The 24378-nt window shown below is 32.6% G+C and overlaps 1 protein-coding gene across 6 annotated transcripts in view; it reads right to left on the bottom strand.

Moving 5' to 3' along the window:
* PPP1R12A (protein phosphatase 1 regulatory subunit 12A) overlaps positions 1 to 24378 on the bottom strand; it is a 162692-nt gene that overhangs the window by 61638 nt on the left and 76676 nt on the right. For all 6 annotated transcript variants that reach the window (XM_052000373.1, XM_052000377.1, XM_052000372.1 and 3 more), the window contains exons 3-8: positions 19542 to 19660; positions 10616 to 10775; positions 7818 to 7962; positions 2898 to 2972; positions 2223 to 2311; positions 1934 to 2091 (exon numbers count right to left, since the gene is read on the bottom strand). In XM_052000373.1, coding sequence (XP_051856333.1) covers positions 1934 to 2091; positions 2223 to 2311; positions 2898 to 2972; positions 7818 to 7962; positions 10616 to 10775; positions 19542 to 19660 — 746 coding nt within the window. The remainder of the gene's footprint in view (positions 1 to 1933; positions 2092 to 2222; positions 2312 to 2897; positions 2973 to 7817; positions 7963 to 10615; positions 10776 to 19541; positions 19661 to 24378) is intronic.

Consider the following 24378-nt stretch of genomic DNA (forward strand, 5'->3'; position numbering starts at 1 on the left):
GGCCTAATAGAAAAGTTTAACAAAAAAAGAAAATCTGATAAATTTCTAATTTGAAGTAGACTTCAAAACATAAAATGAAAACTATGCCACATGCTAATTTCTCCCCCCCCCAAAAAAAAAGCAGAAGCAACTAATTTAATTTTTTTTTTTTAAATTTTGCTGAGGCAATTGGGGTTAAGTGATTTGTCCAGGGTCACACAGCTAGGACATGTTAAGTGTCTGAGGTCAGATTTGAACTCAGGTCCTCTTGACTCTAGGGATAGTGCTCTATCCACTGTGCCACCTAGCTGCCCCAACTAATTTAATTTATATCTCAATAATTTTAACAAAATGTGCGTTGTACACATCCAAAATTTAGTTAGAACACTCTGTATATAATAAGTGCTCAAATAAAAGCTTAGAAAATGAAAACCTATTTATTCAACTGCATGAAGCAATATTTTAAAAATTAGTTAAAAATAGCACATAATTAAGATTTGGTCAAAAAACATTAAACATCTACTATCTGTCAGATACTATAAATAATCCAGTTTGTACCTTATGAGCAAATGTATGAAAACACCTTTTCTTACTTTAAAAAAAAATTAGGTCCACAAATATTTATAACAGTATTATCTATAATTGAAAAGAACTGAAAACAATTCAAATGAACAATAGCTGATAAATGACAGAATAAATCCTGCTAAGGAGCAATAAGGGACATATATCTTTGGGTTTAATGTCTTCATTTTTGTTAGAATGAGGGTCACCTTAAAGGTCCTCTGAATATCAATGTAATGGAATATTAAAATGCTAATGAAAATAACATGAAGATTATGAGAAAATATGGACCTTTACAAAGCAATGCTAAGTCAAGAACACTGGACAAGAAAAACAATACACACAATGACTGCAGATATATAAAAATAAAAATTCATATATACAGAGATAACCAGTGAACTGAAGGAAATAAAAGGAAAAGCCACTATAATGCTTGATAAGCATTTAAAATATATTTGAACTAGTTCAATGTTATTTTATATTGGGATGCTTTATGTGCAGATTATATACGGATTGTTCCAAAAGTTTTAGTGCACATTTAAGTTTTTGTTGTGATACAGGAGCCACCTGCCAGTGGCTGCTGGAGGTCTAACTCAGACCTGTAGAATGGACCTCTTCATGTGAGAGGATGATGATGATACAAGGAGACTGAGAGGCAGTAGAGTTCTCTGACCTCTCTCTTAAATTAAACCAAAATTAATCAGATAGTCTTCAAAGTTCCTTTCAGCTCTGAAACAAGGAAACTAAGAGGCAGTTGCTGTTCTCTGACCTCTCCACTGAGAGGCCACTGTATTGTCTGACCTCTTTCCTCTTCCCTCTTGCCTCTAATTTATTTAATTCCCAATCAATAAGGAACATCTACATCAAAGGCTGCTTTGCAACTCCTTCAAGTGTTATGATTCACAGCTGTGGAGGCTCTCAGAGAATTGACCTTCCCCTTCACCTAGGCATGGTCCTTAACAAGTTTTAATAAGCTTACAACTGCACAAATTTAAAATTAGAGGGATGAAAATTCTTCAAAAGGTTAAATGACTGTAACTAATGATATTTTTAATACAGCCATCTTCTTTTAGAATTACAAAATGGCTTTGTGAAAGGATGAAAATGTTACTGGAGGCAATTAGGAAAAATGTTAGGGAACATCAAAATCTGTTCTTTGGATGGCATTACAATGTAGTTTAGTTAAATTATATTAACAATATTGTCAATCATTGCTAATTAAGGCAACATTACACAGGCTTTGCAGTCAGAGTGTAACATACAACACTTTGTTCAGGAAATGACTGCTGAATTAAGACTAAGAACAACTGTTAATCTTCCTATACTAATAGGATCTCACTCTACAATACATCAGAAGTCTACAAAGCCTCCTGATTCAGAATTTTTTTTTTACCTGTTTCAGCTTCTGATTCTGAGTCATCTTCCTCATCTTCTTCACTAGAGCAACTAGATTCATCTTTCTTGCCTTCTTCTTCCTCATCTGCTTTTTCATGCTCCAGAGATTCAATACTGGTTGCATTTTTATCTGGCTCAATAATTAATGTCTCTTTGCTGTAGATGAAAAACATGCCTAATCACAAAATGCTCAAATTTTGCAAAGGCTAACTACATTCCTGAAAATCAAATGACTTTATAAATCCCCTACCCCCCAATAATGAAATTCATCAGAATATTTTACTTACTTTTTAAATGATTTTTGTGATTGGTTATTATCCATATTGGCTGTGGATTCAATTAATGGAGACTTCTTTTCTCGCTTTTCACTATGGAGCTTCCATAAAATCATTATTGGGAAAAATTATTAAAACAATATGAAGCAATAACATGTATAGTTGCATGTATTATGTATATGACCTATCAATCTTAAGTCATTTGCTTAAAAAAAGATTTATTTTACCTTAAACATAAGCTCTAAGGGAAAGGGCATAGTGACAACATAGACAACTATCAAACTCATTTTCAAGGGCATAGAGTTCGACTGAACTACCTAGTTATTCTGTACTTTTAATCCCATTTAAAGCCCCAGTTCCCTACTTAGATAAGCATGAAAAAGTTAGCAATGGGTATTCTGGTCAAAGAGTAAAATAACACAGTATAAGCTTTTTTTGAGTTCTTTTTTAAAGAAGTCAAGAGATTGTAAGAACATACGTTTAACCATACTGACATATTAAGCAATAATCAAAATGCTAAATTTGCCCAGAAAAAACAAAAATCCCTTGACAACCTTTTCCTGACAGGGGCCAAAATTAATTTGACTAAAAGAGACACACAAAACACTAATGGAAAGAAAAACTGTTAACATTTAAAGTTAAAAATCAAGCAATTATCTATGTGTTTTATATAACTGTTAAACATACCAGATTTTGTTTCTTTTGCAGTTCCTCTAAATATCCTAGAATGTCTTCATCTGCTACATCAAAGGCAGTCTGACCCTACATGGGGAAATTTTTTTTAAGTTTTTTTTTTTTTTTTTAAAGTTAACATAACATTTTATAACATTTTCTCTATTCTTATACCTCCTCCTTATTCCCACTTAACACCTGCTATGTCTATTCGGCAACTAGAGAAGATTTTTTTTTTTTTTTTTTTTTGCTTTTTGTTTCTGCAATGGGTAAGGTGAGCATATTTATTTTATAGTAAATTGTCAAAGCCACAATAAACTTAAAAATGAAAATTCTAAAAAATGCAATTTATAGCAGTTACAGGACAGTTAACAGGCCTGCCTTATTCTTCATTTTATAAATAAGCTCTAGCCTCAGGAACCATAAATCATCAAGTTTTTGGCTTTTCAAAAAAATACTCAGAAGGATATTTGTCATTTTATCTCTGCTCACTGACCAAATCTTTGATTTACTGTCCTGTATTGTCTCTATTTGCTACCTCCCTAATGCAAGTTTTTGGAATGACAAAAATTCATTCTTTAAGAAAATCAATATGCTATATAACAAGAATATGTATTATATACTGACAAAGACATGATCAAGTCTTAGAACCAATTCTTTTTCACATGGAAAATAATACATGAAAAAGCAGTTCAAACTTCAAATATATAAAAAATGAAAACTGTAATCAGAACATGAATAAATAGTCTCAAAATTAATGTAAATTTGGAAATATATATATATGTAAACAATAATTACTATTTTCAAAGAAAAAGCTCCTGGTCTTTAATTTTACCTAAGGAACAGGATATCTTCTAGAAGAAAGGTCATACATTTCCTATTGTGGTCAAAATAAGAGTATGCATAAATATATCTCAACTTGTAAGTTAAAATTTCTGCTTATATTTCATAAAAGTAACATTCTATCTTCATTTATTCTAAAACATGCAAAATATCTATCTAAAAAAGATAGAAAAAAAATGAATTTGGGTTAAAGGGAACTTACCTATACATAGCAAAAAGCATCTTTTGCAAATTTCACCTATAAAAACTGCTCTTGAATTTTGTTGTGCCAGATGAGCATACTGGTTTAACCAGCATTTCTCCTTCCTCTCTTGGCCCAGAGTAAGAAAAGTGTTGGCTGAAGTAAGGAATTTTTTTCTTTTTCAGTTTCTAGTACTGAAAGTCAAAGGTAGTTCCCACATAAATGGAATATTCTTGAACAAACTGAAAATTTCAATTTGGGCCTATAGTTATTCTAGATAATCTAAATATAATGCTTTACTTTGACTTACAAGTTATTGTACATTTTCCCCATAGATCAGTGCTACAAAAAGAATGCTTTTTAAGGCAGCTTTGTTTCAAAAATTCTATTCAGATATTGATTTTTCAAATTTGGCTTTGTAATGAGCTTGGTAAAATAAAGGGATTATTTGTGCAAAATAGTTAACAGAATTAGAATCAGAATATTCCAGAATTGTCAGGGCTTTAGAGATCACTTAATTTTCCAGAGAGTGAAAATGAGGTCCAGAGACTTTTCAAGATCAAATGTAACTGAACCTGAACTAGACAGAATCCAAAGTTGTTGATCTCCAGGATGCAATGGAATTTTTACATCACTAATAATAAGAGTTTGAAGCATCTTTCAACACTTCTATTTTAAAATAAATTAAGCAAATCTTGATAATTTGAAGCATCAATTAAATAGAAAGCTGTTCTTTTATTTACTAGGGGTTTTCCTTTTTAAGGATACAAAACGTGGTCACCTTACTAACCTTTCTTTTCACTTTCTCCCTCGACAAATGAGTCTACTTTGTAAACAGCAGCTGATAGAGAATAAAAACTAGAGTAAAATGTAGGCTGTGAACATGGAAAAATTAAACCTATCAATTTAACCTATTAGCCCAGACATACACTCTAAATAATTATTAGTAGTTACCAAATCACACACATCACATGATTCTTAACCACCTTTTAAGGCTACTCTACTCTAGCAATTAAACACCATATTAAAGGAATCACATTATGGAATGATTCACTAATATTCAAGACTATGGGGAAGATAAATCAGGAGGATATATTAGCCTTGAGAGAGAAGATAAAAATTAATTAATTACTACATAGAGGTGCCATCTTAAAAGTGAGACTGCTTAAAAGAAATTCTAATTACTTAACATTAAATGATAGGTATTAAAATCTACATAGTCTAACTATATTTTAATTCTTTTATTCTTAATAGCTGCACATTTTTACATTGCCTTGCACCTTTTCAAAGTGTTTTCAAATACATGACAAAATTCATCTTGTCACAACAAAACTAAGCAAGACATGGTTTATACACTTCCAGCTCAGTCAAGGATTTGCTCAAGGTTACAGTACCAGAAGGCTAGTCAAAAGTAAAACTCAGACCTCTAAATCTAACACCTCTTAAGAAAAGTGGAATGATTTTCTTTTAATTTAAAAGAAATTAAGTTCCTCATTAATATACTATTAACAAAGTAATGCTGCCAACTAATTTAAACTTTTGTAACATTATACCCATTCATTTTTATATAATTTTATTATGTATTGAAAACAAAAATTTGTAGCAAAATGGGACAGTAAACATAGCAAAATAATTCTATTTATTAAAATTTCAAAATAATCAACTGTGATGCCAGCTTTAAATTTACATTAAAAACCGTAATAAGCAAAAGTATATCCACTTACAAAAAGTGATTTATAAGTCTTATAATGTTTGGTGTTTTTTAATGGTTTCTAAAACTCATGATCCTCAAAGTAACTTACTTTTGTTGTTGCACAAAGATTTATATAAACTTTTCAGAGTTCATGTATTTTAAAAAGAATTGTGGCAAAAATGATATAATTAAAAAATATAGATTGCAAATTCATATGAAGCATCCAAAGATGACCTTATCATGACACAACAACAAAAAAAAATTATGTTTTGATGATTACAGAGTATTATGGAAACAAATCTTACTGTTATAATACAAAATTTTCTTTATAGACCACAAAAAAAGCTCAATTGAAAATTTAAAAACTGAAGTGATTAAAAAGTAAATAAAAACAGAAACTTATAAACAAAAAGAATTTGAATAATATGAATTAATGTGAATGGTTCTAAACTTCTCAATGCCTCAGTTTTCTCATCTATAAATGGAGAAAATAATTAAGATCATCTACCTCAAATGGTTGTGAGGAACTCCTTTGTAAACCTTAAAACACAATATTAAAATGTGTTACGATTATTCCCAGTTATACAAAATGACTGGTATTATTGGGGATGAGGGTGAAGTTAAGGATCATAAACTCCTTGAATTCAAGTGTTATGTGCTTCTAATCCCTTAATCCTTATTGGTAAGCATCATATTGTAGACACGATATGTGCTTAATAAGCAGTTAAGAGAACTACCTTTATAGAATAGTATGATGTGCCTATGACTTTTTTGTCTCTGACTTTTCTAAAAGACCCTGATAACTCCCTATAATTCTCCATGTTTTATATTACCCAAAGAATCCATGGGTGGATGAGCAGCTCTTTAAGTGGCACTGTCTGGGACAGGGAGAAACAAGAGGTAAGGTAAAACTGTCTCTGCTGAGTCACCCTTACCCTATCACTGCAGCAGAACAGGCAATTCCTATTTTGAAAGTTGTAGGATTAAAGACAGTTCAGTTCAATTCAATAAAGAGTGAGTATTGGTGCTCCTGGTAATTGATAGTATAAAAAAAGGAGCTGGTAGAAAGATAGTTCAAATGCCACATTTTTTTTTCAGTAATGTGAGCCCCCAAAATGAAGAGAAGACAACAAGAGTCTGCAACCCAAGGAATGAGCTAAATAAAATATGTGTCTGTGTATGTGTGTGGGGGGTGGGGTGTGGGGGTGGGGGGGTGGGAAAGAAGGGGGGAAGGGAGGAGAAAGAGAGGAGGGGTAGCAAATTAAAAATTTAAAGGCATCTAAAAAATTTCCATTATTATTTGAGGGATATCAACTTATTAGACAAAATCTCAACACCAAGAGAACACATCTACACATACAAGTACACACAAAAGATCTCATCCATAGCAGCCAGAAGGCACAAGAGAGAAAAAGCTGTTCATTCCCCAACTACACACTACACAACTAACCACAAATGTGATTTAAGGTGATATAAGGCAGACTATAATATAACACTAATATTTATTCTAATAATTCTATAGCACCTGCATATACATTTTTACATCTGAGCTTCAAAGACCATTGAAAATTAGACATATATTTCTGTTTTTTAAATTGTAGCAAATGAGGCTTAGAAATGCTAAGTAATGTGTCTAAGATTCTATAACTAGTAAGTGGTTACTAGTAGTAGAGTGGGACTATAATGGGTGTTTTACTTAGGTGGGCTGTGATAATATTTTATCTTACTACTTAGTAACTAGAAATAGTAATAATGCCCATCAGGAAGCATCACTGCTAAAATGCTAAGCATTTAAATTAACAGAATATAATTTTTGTCTTCTATGTAATCCATCTTAAACCAGGAACAATTTGGGAGTTAATGGTGATAGCAAGTGAAGAAATGAATCACTTACTAATTGCTATGTTCATAAAACATCTTTAAACCTCTCCCCTAACTTCATTCTTCGTACATAAGAATATTGTATTAATGAACTTACCAGAAACTATCATGAATACTGATCTCAAAATAAGGTTTCTTTTTTCTTCAGAAAAAGATCATAAAAAGTACTTCAAATAAATACAAAATTAGGAAATTTATTTTCACTACCAAAAAATGGCTAAATACTTATGATCATTAATTCTAAAAATGAACTGAACTACCAATGTATTTCTGTGTATCATTTGAGAGGTTACAATTATGTCTTACACTAAAACATGTACGTGTTTGAATAGCTTACCACTTTGTTGATCATATCCATATCACAAAGATTGTCCACCAAAATTCGACAGGCTTCTTCTTTACCCCAGTGAGCTGCAGCATGAAGAGGTGTCCAACCATCATAATCTTTAATATTTACATCATAGCCTGCTTGTAGTAAAAGCCTAAAGAAATTATATAACAAATTAGGCTAGGCAGTAAATTAACCTTAGGAATTTGTAAAACTATTCATCAATTTAATTTCATGCATATTAAGTAAAATTCGGGCAATAGGACATGGTCAACTATTTTGTTTTTCATGTTTCAACATTTTTTCCTGTGATGTCTAAAATGGGTGGGATAGGTAGAAATTAGTTAAAATACAACCCTGGAAGAAGAGATTCTAAATTAACATGACGAAATACTGTCCTGTGGTGGGTACAAATTCATTTTCATTGTCTCCTAGTTCTGTCATGTAAGTTTGGTATGAAAAATTTTATTATTCCTATGATTTTAATATGAGAATTTTCTTAGGATGAATCTAGTTTACCTAGTCTAAGCCAACCACTGAATCAATCTTATTTACTACAAGGCAAACTTTGTAATTATTTACTATTGATTATACACAATTAAATACTGTTTTCTATATACTAAACAATTATTTATTATAGAGCAGTTAGATGGTAGAAAGGATGGAGTGTTGGGCCTAAAGTCAGAAGTACGCATTGTCCCAAGTTCAAATCTTGTTTTCAAATATTCTGGACATGTCTTTAATCCTGTTTGCCTCAGTTTCAGTTCTTGCCTAGTTTTCCTTATAAGAAGCCTCTTATTTGCTCCTTTGGCTACCTTCACTTGATGGTCTTCACCACCCCCTCCTCTAACTCTTATGATATTCCTGCCTCAGTTTCTTGAAAAAGTCAAACTAATATCTCTGCCAAGTAAACTTCAAATGGAGTCACAGAGTCAGACATGACTGAAAAATTACAAATTTTATTTTACATGCTAAACACATATTGGAATATATACTTTGGGGGAAAAAAAGGCTTGATATGGTCTTAAAGGATAATAGAAAAGAGTTACATTATACTATATAGTTGCTTGTACAATTATATCTTCTTTTACACAGGAAAATTTTAAGGGGAAAATGACAATTTCTTCATATAGTTTTTAAAAATGTGAAAAGATCTTGATTTTACTTTATAGAGTAGTAGTAGAAAGCAAGAGATTCTAACCAACAATACTAGAATATCAGTAATAATTTTAATGAAATGCAGAGTTGCAAAAATTGTTAGCATGCCCTTTTAATTGTACATAGGTATTACTCTTACCTTTACTTAGAATGTTAAGTCCCTAAAAGGCAGAGAACAGGCCTATAACTTGCAGGCACAGCGCAGCCCAACACACAAACACTAAATTTAATAAAAATAATATTAAAGAAAACTGATAAACCTTTACCTCACTTTCCATGCTGTGAGCTTGAGAAGTCCTTCTTTTTACCTACAGAAGGTGGCAGTGATATCTAATGTATAACCCTTCATTCACATTTCAAAAACTTAAACTTATGGCCTAATAAAGCCCTTCAAATAGTATAGGCTTAACAAAAGACTATTAGATTACTGAATAACCCCTTCCTATCTCTTACTACATATAACCAACAAACATCAAGTGATGAAAACAATCCAGTAAATCACATTTCTTTGTTGGGAACTCTATAAGTGGAGAGAGAAATCACTTAAGAGGCAAAAGCATATACCAGAAGGAAGGTTAAAGTACAAAAACCCCACTAAATATTAACTGAAACAAGATCATCCTCACCAGGAAACTTAAAATATGTGTCTGGGGGAAAAAGCAGGACAAGAGTAAAGGCAAGGTTGTATAGAGAAGAAAGGGCTTTGGAAAGAAGTATACAAAGAAGAGACTACTACTTCAATAGTCTAGAAAAGAAATGAGGTTAAAAAAAAAAAAAGCCTTGGAATGAACTAAAACTAGAGAATATATAGACCAGAATCCTCTTTTTGAGACAAGAGAAGATGGTAAAAGGACAAAAAGGGCAATGAAAATGTTAAGTATTAAGATTTGAATGTGCACAGAAACATTTGGCAGAGGGAACCATACCCAATTCTACCTTAAATTGGGCAGAGGCAAGGAGAATCTATGCCGAGTTCCTTCTGTTGTGCACCTATAGATAGCTCTGCATCACATGATTTACCACTATTTTAAATGTGGCTGACTTTACATGAAGAAGTTTCATTCTCAAGGATTTCTTAATCAAGAAACCAGTTTCCAGTAAGCTCTGCTATAGGCTTTCTGTAAGGACTTAAGTAAAAACTGAACTTCAAGTTTCTTATTTATAAAACAGAAAAAAATACCTATTATGTCCATAGTACAGTACTATAAAGATCAATTGATAATTTCCTAAACATAATGTCTCATATCTTTACATAAAAGTTAACTCTTTTGTCTGATAAGTCAAACACAACAGTTATAAGTGATGGATTCGTGAAATTATCAGTAAAATTTCCTCTCATAATATATTTTTGTTCTCACTTTCAAGTGACTTTCACCTTAATTTAAAAAGGCCAAAAATATATGAGAAAATTTTAACTAGAAACTAAGAAATAATACCCATACACATATACGCATGCATCTGAATATGTGTGTTATGTGTAAATTTCAGAAAAAAGTCACATCAAAATAAATTTGTTCTCCAACTTGAGTTTCTTCAGAATGACTCTTGGAGGAAAACGATACCTGGAAATCTCAAGATCAAGTAATAAGACGATGAAAGCATTATTAGCATATGAAAAAGTACCCTAATCTCAAGGAAACATTACTTACTTTAAAACTTCTGTATAGCCTTTAGCAGCTGCTACATGGAGTGCAGTTCCACCAGACTTTACATGTCTAACATCATTAATGTGGCCACTATTGAGCCACTGTCTTGCATCCCGAAGCATTATCCGTTCTTCTTCCTTACGGGCTGCCTCTATATCGACCCCTAAAGCAAAGAGGGAGGAGAGAAAGAATGAAATAATTTTGCTTACATTAATCGTTTTTTTTTTTAATGCTGAAGTAAACCCAACAAAAATGTTTCAAGCTTTAAGAGACATCAAGTTGGCAACTATAGTGAAGAATTCAGAGACACTGCAAAATTACTTATAGGAAAATGAATCATTATCCATTCCTTCCCATCTTTGGTTTTCTCTGACAAGAAACTAGTTTTCCTTACAAGAAGCCTCTTATTGTTCCTCTGGCTGTTTCCACTTGATGGTCTTCACCATCCCCTTCCCTAATTTTTATAATTTTCCTACAAACACTTAATACTTTAACCAGATCTCACTCTTCTCAAAGTATACTTTAATTCTACTATCCCCCTTTTACAATGCTTAATGGTGCTCTGTTTTGTATTATAATTATGTATGGACCTTATTTTCCAATTTTATTCAATGTTTCTATGTAATTTCTCCTTTGATATCATACTTTGTCAGTATTCAACAAATATTTGAATTGTTTTATGCAAATAATTATATATATATGTATGTATATATATGTATGTATGTATGTATGTATGTATGTATGTATATGTGAAATCATCTCCCTATGTCAGATTGCTTGCTGTCTTGGGAAGGGAGGAAGAAAAATTTTGAATACAAAGTCTTACAGAAATGAGTGTTGACAACTATCTTTACATGTATTTGGAAAAATAAAATACTATTGAGGAAAAAAAATCTCAGTTCTTCTTAAACTATGTGATGATGTCACTCATTCTTTCTGCACCTCAAATCTTTAAATAGCAAATTGAAGGAGTTGTAATGTATGATCTAAGTTCTCTTCCAACTCTTGACTCTCTGACGCTCAAGTAGAAGACATGAGAACAAAAAATTTAGACCTTGTACATATTGTTCAAGGTAATCTGAAGACATAAAACCTGTTTTCCCCTAATACTTGTTCTGAAACACAATGTTGCTTAGCAAAAGAACATAGACCTCTGCCTAGGGATTAAAAAAAAAAAAAAACAAACAAAAACAACAACAAAAATAAACTAGTTTTGGATGGTAGACGGAAGAGGCACGACAAAAAGATAGGGTGAACTAATCTCAAGAATTTTCAACTACTAGATTAGGAATACAAATAATTGAAAGGAAGCAATAAAAACATTTTTAACATCCATGGATCTGATAAAGGCCTCATTTCTAAATAGAGAATTGACTCAAATTTATACTAGTTCAAGCCATTCTCCAGTTGATAAATGGTCATATGAACAGACAATTTTCAGATGAAAAAAACGAAACTATTTGTAGTCATATGAAAAGGTGCTCCCAAATCATTATTGATCAGAGAAATACAAATTAAGACAACTCTGAGATACCACTACACACCTGTCAGATTGGCTAATTTAACAGGAAAAAATAATGACGAATGTTGGAGGGGATGTGGGAAAACTGGGACACTTAATACATTGTTGGTGGAACTGTGAATGAATCCAACCATTCTGGAGAGCAGTTTGGAACTGTGCATACCCTTTGATCCAACAATGTTTCTACTAGATTTATATCCTAAAGATATCTTAAAGAAGGAAAGGGAACTACATGTCTAAAAATATTTATGGCAGCCCTTTTTGTAGAGGCAAGAAACTGGCTGCCCATCAACTGGAGCATGGCTGAATAAATTATGGTATATGGATATTATGGAATACTATTATTCTGTAAAAAATGACCAGCATAATGATTTCAGAGAGACTTGGAGAGACCTACACAAACTGATGCTAAGTGCAATGAACAGAACCAGGAGATCATTGTACATGGCAACAAGACTATACGACAATCAATGCTGATGGACATGGCTCTCTTCAACAATGAGATGATTCAAACCTGACTTGTGCAGCGATGAAGAGAGCCATCCATACCCAGAGAGAGAACCAAGGGAACAGAATGTGGAATACAACATAGGATTTCCACTCTCTCTGTTGTTATTTGCTTGCATTTTGTTTTCTTTCTCGTTTTTCTTTTTCTTCCTTCTTGATCTGATTTTAAATATGTATACATATATTGGATCTAACATGTATTTCAACAATATTTAACATGTATTGGTCTACCTGCCAGCTAGAGGAGGGGATGAGGGGAAGGAGGGGAAAATTTGGAACAAAAGACTATGCACAATGTTGGAAAATTTATCCATGCATACATATACTTTGTAAATATAAAGCTTAAAAAAAGGAATACAAATAATCTTTGTCACACTTTGCTTTAAAACTTTGGTAAGTTTTTTAAGGAGTATGCTTTAATTTTTAAAGGAAAAAAACTAATTCTATGCTTTGGAAAATGAGTGTTATAGGTAACAACTTTTATCTGCAGAAAATATTAATGCTTTTGCATCTAAAAGCATTTGATTAATAAGGTTTTTTAACTATGAGATTTGAAATCCAAGATTGCTACTTTCCTACTATAAAAAATAGGACTTTTAGTAGCTTTTTAGTAGAACTTTTATTTGGTATACCTCAAAACCAGATTATAACATTTAAATAATTTAATTATAAAAATTAAATCTTCCAATTACACATAAAGGTAGTTTTCAATATTCATTTTTTAATAAGACTGAGTTCCAAATTTTTTCCCTCCCTCTCTTCTTCTCCTGCAAAACAGCAAGCAATCTTTATAGATTATACATGTGCAATCATGTTAAAAATATTTCCACATTAGTCTTGTGAAAAAAAAAAAAAGAACTAAAGGAAAAAACAATTAAAAAACCCCCACCACAAACAAAGAAGATTCATTTCTGTAAGAATTTGGAACACAAAGTTCCAAATTCTCTCCCCAAGACAGCAAGCAATGTGATAAATTAAATAATCTGATATAGGTTAAATATATGCAAACCTTTTTAAATATATTCCTGTATTTGTCATGTTGTGCAAGCAAAATCAGACCAAAAGGTGAAAAAAACACAACAAAAAAAACCCCAAGAAGGCGAAAATAATATGCTTCAATCCACATTCAGATTGTAACAGTTCTTTCTCTGGTTATGCATAGCCTTGGAATTTTCTTGGATTATTGTACTGCAGAGAAGAGCTAAATCTTATCACTGTTGATCATCACATTCTGTATTCTGGTTCTGCTCACTTCGTTCAGCATCAGTTCATAAATATAAAACTTAGTTTAAATGCTGTAAGGTTGCTTTGGTCATATGAACCAATGTTTTAGAAAAGTTGCAAATCTCAACAATTTCTCTTCTAACTTCAAAAATAATGCTTTACCAAAATAAATACTAAATGTTTTGGTACATAGAAAGCTTTTGAAAGAAAACATATATGTAAGTATATTTTCTGAGTAAAATAATGTTTTACTCCCAGATTTTTATTCAAGTATTCTCTTTAATAGAACTTTAAATCCCAATTTAAGAATCCATTAAAGATTTGAAGAAATAGTCCCATCCTCTTGGATGGAATTATAAGTTTCTTTGACTTGAGAGGGCAGACATTTTTTGTCACAATCACCCTTATTTAGAGCTAATTAAAAATCTTAGTGCAAGTAGCTTCCTTTCAACCTTTCTTAGATTTACATTTATGTTACATCCAGCTCATTCTGGAAAGAAAAAGAACAAAGACACTTTAAATAGTAAAATGAAGAATGTTATCTATGAAACCAAATACTTAATTAACACTTTGATAAGCCAAACTCAGTGGGGCTCTAGAAGGGCCCAGCAAGACCAGACACCCAGTGGTTTTATTGCTAAGAACTCGAGATGTGCCCTAAGGCCCAAATAACCTTCCTAAAATTCCCCTTTTCTCCTTTCTCTCCCATGCAGATACTGAAATGTCTCAAAAACTGTCCATGCTTCCTCATTCTCCTGAGAGAACTCAGATCAATTTCATGGTGACCTTGAGGTCCATTATCTACTTCCCAAATGTTTGAATTTAGTCACTTTCAGAACTACTTTTCCTCCTTGGCCATTCTTCTCCATTGCCCACCCAAAGGCACCCAGATATGCAAATAAGTCTTCAGCAACAATCTTTCTGATAAAATAGATAAGCATAAATAGCCCTACCATTTGCACAGTCCACTACGCCCTTCAGCTCATAGAGCTACCTATTCTGCTGATACACGCTTCAGAAACCTAAGCACTGCCATCTGCCCTTAAGTTGTATTGTAAAGGCCACTTTGCTTTTTCAACTGGCCTTCCACTGCGATTTAAATAAGGATTACTGGATCTTTCCATTTGTGGTTAAACGGAATTTTATTTTAGATATGCTATTCTTTTTCAGCTCCTTGTATATCTATTTCCAGGGCAGTGTCAAGCACAGTCCTTGTACATAGCAAATAGTTAATTTGTGTGTTCTGAGGTTTCTTCCAGTTCTAAATAAACAATCTTATGACCATTTATTCAGCCAGCATTTTCTAAGTATTTACTATGTGCCAAGCATTGTGCTAAGTACTGAAGACATAAAACCAAAAAGTGAAACTCTTATTCTCATGATCTTTCATTCTAACAAAAGAGACAGTATGGTCAGAATATCTATAGAATGAATATAAATAAAAAGTAGTTTTGGGAGAGCGGGTATGAACATTTGTGGAATAATGAAAGTTGACCTTCACTTGTATATATATTAATTCTACTACTGCAGATCAAGGACCTTAAGACTCCTTAACTCTTGAGTCTTGTTCATTTTTTTACCCAAACTCTTGATGGACAACATACTAGAATTACTGGAGTAGTTCTTCTGGTTCTTCAATACCTTTGACTATAATTGCTATAATTTTCCTGGAGAAGACCATTTAAAAATCATTGGATTACTGAAAAGTCATGCTAGAGGGTTGGATATACTAAGAGGATATAGGGACTAGATATCAGAAATCTCAAAGAGTAAAAATGTCTAGATCTTTAAAAGCCAGAGGGCAAAATCAAATTAGAAACCACCTGTACCATCCTGAAATTCCAAAATGAAAATCTGTAGGAAAATTATAGCAACAATCCAGAGCTTCCAAGTTAAGTCACCAGAGATAAAGAATTTTAAAACTGAGATAAACAGAATTTAGCAGACACTTCTAGAATACTTCTGGGGGTTCAGGGAAGGAAGAGGAAGACCAGGGAAAATTATTTCACAGAATTCAGTGTGCAAGTAGGTCAAACTGACATTCTATACTATGATACTATTGTTTTGTAAGAAATGACAGAGAAGCCTAGGAGATATCCTAATCTTCAACTATCAGTTGGTCCAAGTATCTGCCATCATTAAAAGCCTTCACTAGATCCTACTATCCCCTCAAATTAGAATCCTTTGTTTCTACTCCCTTTCTTACACAAACTCTTAAAATTATTGCTTATACTCGTTGTATCAATGTTATTTCCTCAGCCCATTGCAAATCTCCCTTTCCCCAAAATAACCAACGATCTTTTAACTGCTAAATTGAACTATCTTTTTCAGTCTTAATCTTGACCTATTTGCTTCAACAGATGGTGAATAAGTGAATAGGACTGGAGATGATCCTCTCCTCCTAAATATTTCAGTTTTTATAACAGTTCACATATTATAAGTCTGACTATAACCTAGTTTCCTCATCTGGCTGATTATCTATCTACATGATGGCATTCAAAAGTGGGAATTGTCCAAGATTCTGTCTTTGACTTTTTATACTCTAAACAATCACCACTATGCAGATGACTCTCAGATTTATATATATACATACGCCAGTCTCTCTTCTAAGCTTCATTTAAGACCATCTATTGATTACTGGATATCTTTAACCCGATTTCTTAGAATTAACTAAACTTTAATATGTCTAAGACTGAATTTAGAATATTTTCTCTGTGTTCTAAACTTTTCTATGTCTGTTAAAGGCACCAGCATCTTGAATGTCTCAGGTTCATAATCTCAGTACTAACCTGGACTCCTTACTCACTGTACTACCCCCCTACCTTCCAGGCTAGAATGAGTTTTCTCCTTCTCTCTCTCTTTCAGAGTCCCTCTTTTCCTTTAACATAAAACAAAAGTAATATTTTTTTGCATGAAGACTATATTCTGACCTGTTGTTAGAGAGCCTTACCTTTGAACCTATTTTATACAACTCTCTTTTATACTGTCTGGTACATAGGAGGCACTTTATGATAAATATTTGTTGACAGCTAAGAGAAATCATTGTATATACATTTCTCTTACCACATTCATTATTTATTTTACTGAATAAATAGAAGTGAAATAACCTCTCTGTAGATGAATTCAAAACTTCAATCTTCAAGTTCTGGAAAGACTTACACGAACTGATGCTGAGTGAAATGAGCAGGACCAGGAGATCATTATATACTTCAACAACAATACTATATGATGATCAATTCTGATGGACCTGGCCATCTTCAGCAATGAGATGAACCAAATCAGTTCTAATGGAGCAGTAATGACCTGAACTAGCTACACCCAACAAAAGAACTCTGGGAGATGACTAAGAACCATTACATTGAATTCCCAATCACTATATTTTTGCCTGTCTGCATTTTTGATTTCCTTCACAGGCCAATGGTATAATATTTCAGAGTCTAATTCTTTTTGTACAGCAAAATAACGGTTTGGACATGTATATTTATTTTGTATTTAATTTATACTTTAATATATTTAACATGTATTGCCTGCCATCTAGGGGAGGGGGTGGAGGGAAAAAGGGGAAAAATTGGAACAAAAGGTTTGGCAATTGTCAATGCTGTAAAATTACCCATGCATATAACTTGTAAATAAAAAGCTATTAAAAAAAAAAAAAACAAACCTTCAATCTTCTCAGGTGGTATCTAAATCAAATAAAAATCTTCCTAAAATATTTATAATCATACAGTAAAATGAACATAATACATTGTCATACACTTCAGTTCATATTAACACTGAACAAAAGTTTCTGACCAACTAGCCGTTTAGTTTTGTTTTTAAAGGGTTCTTTTTACATAAATAAAAAGCAAAGAGAAGAAAGAAAGAATAAGCAGATGATTACTAGAAAAACTATTTGGGAATGGGAAAACAAAAAGACAGTTTTAGATTTTAAGTAGTAAAGGAGGCAGAAAGAGCTGTTATTTAGAATAGAAACCTATTTATAGTTATATTAGTTTCCAAAGCCCTATGTACCAAACTTGAAAGAAATATTGCAGAATGTAAGAGTCTGTATAGGTCTGTAATGCATTAGATAGATTTTTACAAAACCATAACCATGCTTTCCTAGCAATTATTTTATCTGTCTTTCCTTCTATCTTTTGAAGGTATTCAAACCTTTTTTTCCACTCAATATTTTTCACTCTACTATTTTGCCCTACCCATTCCTGTTATCACACAAAATATCATCAGAGCCACATAGGCAATAAAAAAAGGTAAGGACAACAACCTTCTGAGCTTTACTCTGTAGCCCTATAAAATTCAGGTCATTTCTAGAGAATAATTTGGAACTATGACCAAAGGGCAATCAAACTGTACATGCCCCTTGATCCAGCAATAACACTAGTAGGTCTGCATCCAAAGAGATCATTAAAAAAGAGAAAAGAACCTACAAGTACAAAAATATTTATAACAACTCTTTTTGAGGGGATGCCCATCAAGTGGGGACTGGCTGAATAAGCTTTGGTACCCAAATGCAATGGAATACTACTGTGCTATAAGGAATGATGAGCAAGTAAAAGAACCTACAAGTACAAAAATATTTATAACAATTCTTTTTGAGGGGATGCCCATCAAGTGGGGACTGGCTGAATAAGCTTTGGTACCCAAATGCAATGGAATACTACTGTGCTATAAGGAATGATGAGCAAGTAAATTTCAAAAAAAAAAAAAAAAAAAAAAAAAAACCTGGAAAGACTCATATGAACTGATGCTGAGTGAAATGAAATGAGCAGACCCAAGAAAACATTGTACACAAAAACAAGTGGAGTGATCAAACATGACTGTCTTAGGTCTTAGCTCTTCTTAGCGATACAATGATCCAAAACAACTCTAAAAGACTCATGGTGGAAAATGCTATCCATATCCAGAAAAATAACTATAAAGTCTGAATGCAGATCGAAGTATATTATTTATTTTGACTTTTTAAATGTTTTCATGGTTTTTCCCTTTTGTTCTGATTCTTCTTTGAAAAAATGATTAATGTGAAAATACATTTTTATGATTGCTTGCTGTATTGGGGAGAAGGAAAGAAAAGGGAGAGGGAGAAAAATTTGGAACTCAAGACTTTACAAAAATGAATGTTTAAAAGTATTTTTGCATTTAATTGATGGGGCAGGGGGAGGCACTTAAGTGTAATTACATTAGTCAATCTAAAACAAGAAGGAAAATGTCATCGTATCCCTTCTGAGGAATAGAAATCTAAGAATCAAATATTATATCTTCTGTCCACTGAGATCACAATGATAGAATAAACTTATACTTATCACTTTTAATAGTACAAACTGTAAATGATGTAATGATTTTTGTTTTTCAAAATTATTTGGACTAAGAAGAAAAAAATAAGATAGAGAACATGACAGGAAAAAGAGATAATGAGGAAGTTCAAAAATGTTAAGATTACACATGTACCAGAAATGAAGTATTGTTAATCAAATTATGGTTACTAGTTGGGTAATCAGGCATAGCAACTACAGAAGAATTCTATCCTTTGTAATTCATTGGCTATGAAATCATGGAATGATATACATGAGTTAGCAGAGACCAAAGGGATGACTACACTACCTCTCAGTTTGTCTTAAAAGAGTTATAATATGGTCAAGCTTAACAAATGGTTTTGAAAAAAAAATTATTTTAAATTACCTTGTCGATTAACTTCATTTTGAAGTAACTCTTCCATTGCTTCCTCTTCAGCAATATCTAAAGGTGTATCACCTTCACTATTGACAGCTCCTACATGGGCTCCTTGACCAATTAAAAACCTGCAAAACAGATTATCAGTTAAATAATATAAAGATAAAAAACCAGAAGATGACAAACAAAATAACCAGAAAGAATTTTAACTGGTCAAAAAGGGAAATATAAACACACACACAAAATATATATATGTATATGTGTGTAGATATGTCTTCATGCATGTATATATTCAGCTATACCTACATTTTATGCACATGAGTAAATACAAACACACATACATATAAGCATATACATGAGTGTATATGTGTGTAAAATGTCCCAGAATCTTAGCATAGCTTTAATTTTAATTACTCTTAAAGCTTAAAACTACTGGTGCAATGTTGTACTTGGAGTCAGGAAGACCCAAGTTCAAATCTGGCTTCAGATACTTCCTAGCTATGTTACCTTAGGGTAAATCACTTTACTCTGTTTGCCTTACTTACTAATCTGTACAGTGAGCTGGAGAAGGAAATGGTTGAATCACTTCAAGAAAATCCTAACTGGGGTCATGAAGAGTCAAGACACAAATGCAAAACTACTGAACAAAAAAGTTTAAGGCTCTGCTAAGACTTGTAGGACACTTTGTCTAGATTAAAAACCCCTTAAGACTCAGCAATTGTATTAGAATATTCTATCACTACTTTACCATATTGACAAGTCTTTCTAATAAACTTGTCTTTCTGGATTTTTATTAGTCTTTTCATCTTCTTTTCTACCTAAAATGCCCTAGCAGACTTAACTAAGAATACATTTAGATGAGATAGTACTAGTGTCTTCAAATAATTTAATCTTATCTTTGCAAGAAGGAATGGATCTAGTTTAAATTATTCTAGATGGCAGAACTAGGACCTATGGGGAGGTTAAAAGCAGACAGATTGAAGTGCCACAAATGGAAGAAATATTTATGGATATGATGGATAAATAAATTTACTTGCAACCAAAATACTTCTTTTTATATACAAATAGGCATTCCAAGGCAAATATACAAAAAAGACAACAAAGTGCCTTTAAAAAGAAAATAATAATAATGGTGGTAACTCTATGAAGCCCCAATAGCTTTTTCCCATTGGGTACAGGATTACAATGAGGTCATCAGATTAAATGTCTCCTGGGAAAACAAATGTCAATTGATCCTGAGTAGATAAGGTGCAAGACAAATATAGGTGGGAAAGAGATCAGATGGCAGATTAGTACAACAGTGAAGGGAAACAGATGAAAAAGCGTGGGGGGGGGGGTAGTCTTCAGTTGTCCAAAGGTTTTTAAAAGTCCATTAAAGTACAAGTGCAAGAATTGCTTTGACTCAAAGCTCCCACTAACATATTTTACCCAGAGCTTCCTAGATGATCTGCTGACTCCTATTCTAGATTCAGGTTTCTGAATTCAGTTCCCTGTCCTAGTAGGGCAGTTCTATATATGTTCAAGAGCCTGCTTCCTTTATCAGCACGTTAGCTAAACTTTTCCTACTTGAATGGTTTCTTTACAATCTATCCTATCCCACTACTATCCATACTGAAAAGTGACAAAGTATAAGACTAATAGAAACATAATTCTTTAGAAAGTATCCATCAACTAACCAATAAGCACCTGTAACTATCTACTATGTTCCAAACACTGTGCTAGGCACTTAAACAAAATTGAGATACTTCCTAATTTCAAGAAATTTAAGAATCCCTTAAATGATATCACATGCACAATGGGATTGCAGATCATACGGTTTCACTTTAATCAATGTGATGGAACGTAAGTCACAGTGCCTACTGAGTGAAAAAATACTTGCAAATAGAAGCATAAAGCCAACAAAAAAGAGAACCTCATATCTGTTGATCTTGAAAGCGCATCTAAAGATGTCGGAATTCTTTTCATACAAAGAAAAGCCTATTTTAAAAAGCTAGGATACTTCCAAAACTTTGATTACTATTTCACAAGATCTTTTTTGGAAGTATCTTATGAATATGCATACTAGAATGACTCTAAAAGAAGCTTATAATACTGAAGAAAACTGAAATAGAGGGAAAAAATTAGATTTGGTTCTGTTGTTAAATGATGTGATACATTCTAGATATCTTTCAACATTTTGAACCAGGTAATTGAGGAATTGTAAGCCATGCTCTTTTCTTCAATATATAGCTGGAAGAAACCGCAAACATGCTACAAAACAGTCAGCTCTTTGTTTTTGTTAGCTAATATGTAGCCTGAAACCAAGAAAGAATTCTTATTTTTGAGAGTCGCTTTTGGAGACAGTAAAAAGTTTCTTTCCCAAACAAACTTGGATGGAAAAGAAAAACTTTATATTCTGTATCTGAGAAGAAAGCTCCAGGAATGCTTGGTGGTACATCTAATTTTGCTACTTTCATGAAAAAAGAAAGCTCCCCATTTTGGTCATAGCTCATGCCTTCCAGGGAGATACACACTGGCAAGAGATTCACAAAAGTCTCCAATTTTATCAGAAGCAAATCTTTTAATCATCACATTTTAAAAAGATTTTGTCAAGAAATGGGAACAGAATGTCAAAGCTTCCCTAACACACAGGAACTTAAGAGAACAGGTCTTAGAAGAAAAAGAAAAACTTACCCTTGAACACTGAAAGAAATGGACTTTGACTAACATGGCAGATTATTTTAATCATATGAATGAGATAATAAATCTTTCAAATCAAATGATATTATTAAAAAATTGTAAGCTTTCTTGACAAAGCTGCCAATATAAAAGAGAACAGAAGTTATCCATTATAAGTGCTTTAACAAGATGCGAGCAGAGACACAAAATTCTTTTTCAATTTCTTTTAAAAGAGAAATCTGCAAACACCTGAATATCCTTCAGGACTCTTTCACAAGTTATTTCTATACTGATGGGATTAAAGTTGAAGCAAGAATTAATAATTGTTTTCTTTCTGACAAACTATATAAAAAAAGTTGACCTAGACAGAAATGAACTCATTAATTTTAGGGAAAAAAAATTAAGACAACTAAAGTTTAACTCAAAAGAAAATTCTGTATTCTTTGGGAAGTCCAGCTTTGCTTTGTAAAGGGAACTGTGGAAGCTTTAATTCCAGTTGCAGGCACACATCTTTACAAATTGGGATTTTTAACACTTTTAACCAAACAAATAATTAAAATAAATGGCAATCTCAGTTTAATGTTCTCATTCAAACTAATCAAAATTTTCAGTAAAATATTTAACTTCAATATACACATACATCACCATGTCACAAAACTGTTTAAGTGAATTTCAATATAACTTACTGTTATTTATATTATTTTATGTAATTAAAAGCATTTTTTTCAGAGAAGCATCTAAAGGCATCATTAGAATGTCAAAGGAGTCCATGATACAATAAAAAGTCAAGAATCTCATTGTAGACAAGAAACACTAGTATTTGGCAGCCCACTGAATGTGAAGTGAATAAAAAGGAGCATTTAAAATGACCAACGTCATGAGACTGAGCAACAGAAAGAGTGATAGTCCCCCCACAATGGTAAAAAGGAAATTTGGAGGTTTTTTTGTTGTTGTTGTTGTTGTTGAGATTCTGAGTATTGAGGAAATAGGAAAAATGTTGAGTTTTATTTTGGACATGTTTAAATTTGAGATATTCATTAAGATGATGATGATATGGAGTATGAGTTTGGGGGCTTACCAGGACTTTATTTATAAATAATGGAAGTCACCTGCATAAATATGATAATTAAACTTAGTTTAACAGCCACCAAGTAAGAAAGTAGTGACAAAAATAACATTACAGATCAATTATTTAATTCAACATAAAATCTCTTGGATCAGTCCAATTTGTAAGATAGTCCCATATGTTGCTTGTCATCCTTTGCTATATGAATCACTATGCTCTCTATGATAAATCGTCTCCAACATATGCACACTCATAACTTGCCACATGACTGTGCAGAAAAATTCTAGCAGGCCAGCATATTAAATTAGGACCTTCATTTTGTAAATGAAACTAATGCCTTTGCCGTCTTTCCTAGAATTTTATTACTTGCATATGTCAATGTTCCAGTATACATTAATATTACTGTCAGATTTTTGTTAGATAAAGAATCTTTGAAATGATTATGGGTAAAGAAAAGAGGGGAGAAGAAATGGACTAATAATCAGGAACAACAGGAGTAAAAAGAAATTTTTTAACACCAGGTCAGAAGATTGTGTAGAAAAAGGGACACCACCCTCTTCTCCCCCCCAGCTTCTGGAGATATATTGATTTTCCCTCAAATACTCTAACCACTCAGTGCCTCAATTTACTCAATAATCCTGTCAAGATAACTTTTTCCCTTACTGATTACTACACCATTTGAAACTCAAAATGATTAATAGGACAAGTTAAGACGTTATTAGCTGCTCTGCTTTTGGGGGAGAAGAGAGGCAGAGACAGAGACAGAGACACATTGAGTGCGCAGAGCCTCTGGATAAATGAAGTCTCCCCCCTCTTTTATTATACTATGCTCTGTACTAGATTTATGATGGTTCCCTAAATACTCATTTATGTCCACAAATAGAACCCACTCTCATAATAGTTGAGCAAAACAAACTGATGGGTCAATAGTCATCTTAGTCTCACATTTGAAGCATTAAGTTACCATATCCTTCCTCTCTCCTTTAAATCTAGAGAAAGGAAATAAATTAAGCTGTCATTTAGAGATGTTTTCATTTGTTTTATCATGCCCACTGCTGATGTTCCCTTGATCTGTCTTTTTTTGGGGAGATAGAGGTGGTGGTGACAGCTCTGTATTCATGG

The sequence above is a fragment of the Antechinus flavipes genome, chromosome 5, assembly GCF_016432865.1.
Source record: "Antechinus flavipes isolate AdamAnt ecotype Samford, QLD, Australia chromosome 5, AdamAnt_v2, whole genome shotgun sequence".
NCBI classification, from domain to species: domain Eukaryota; kingdom Metazoa; phylum Chordata; class Mammalia; order Dasyuromorphia; family Dasyuridae; genus Antechinus; species Antechinus flavipes.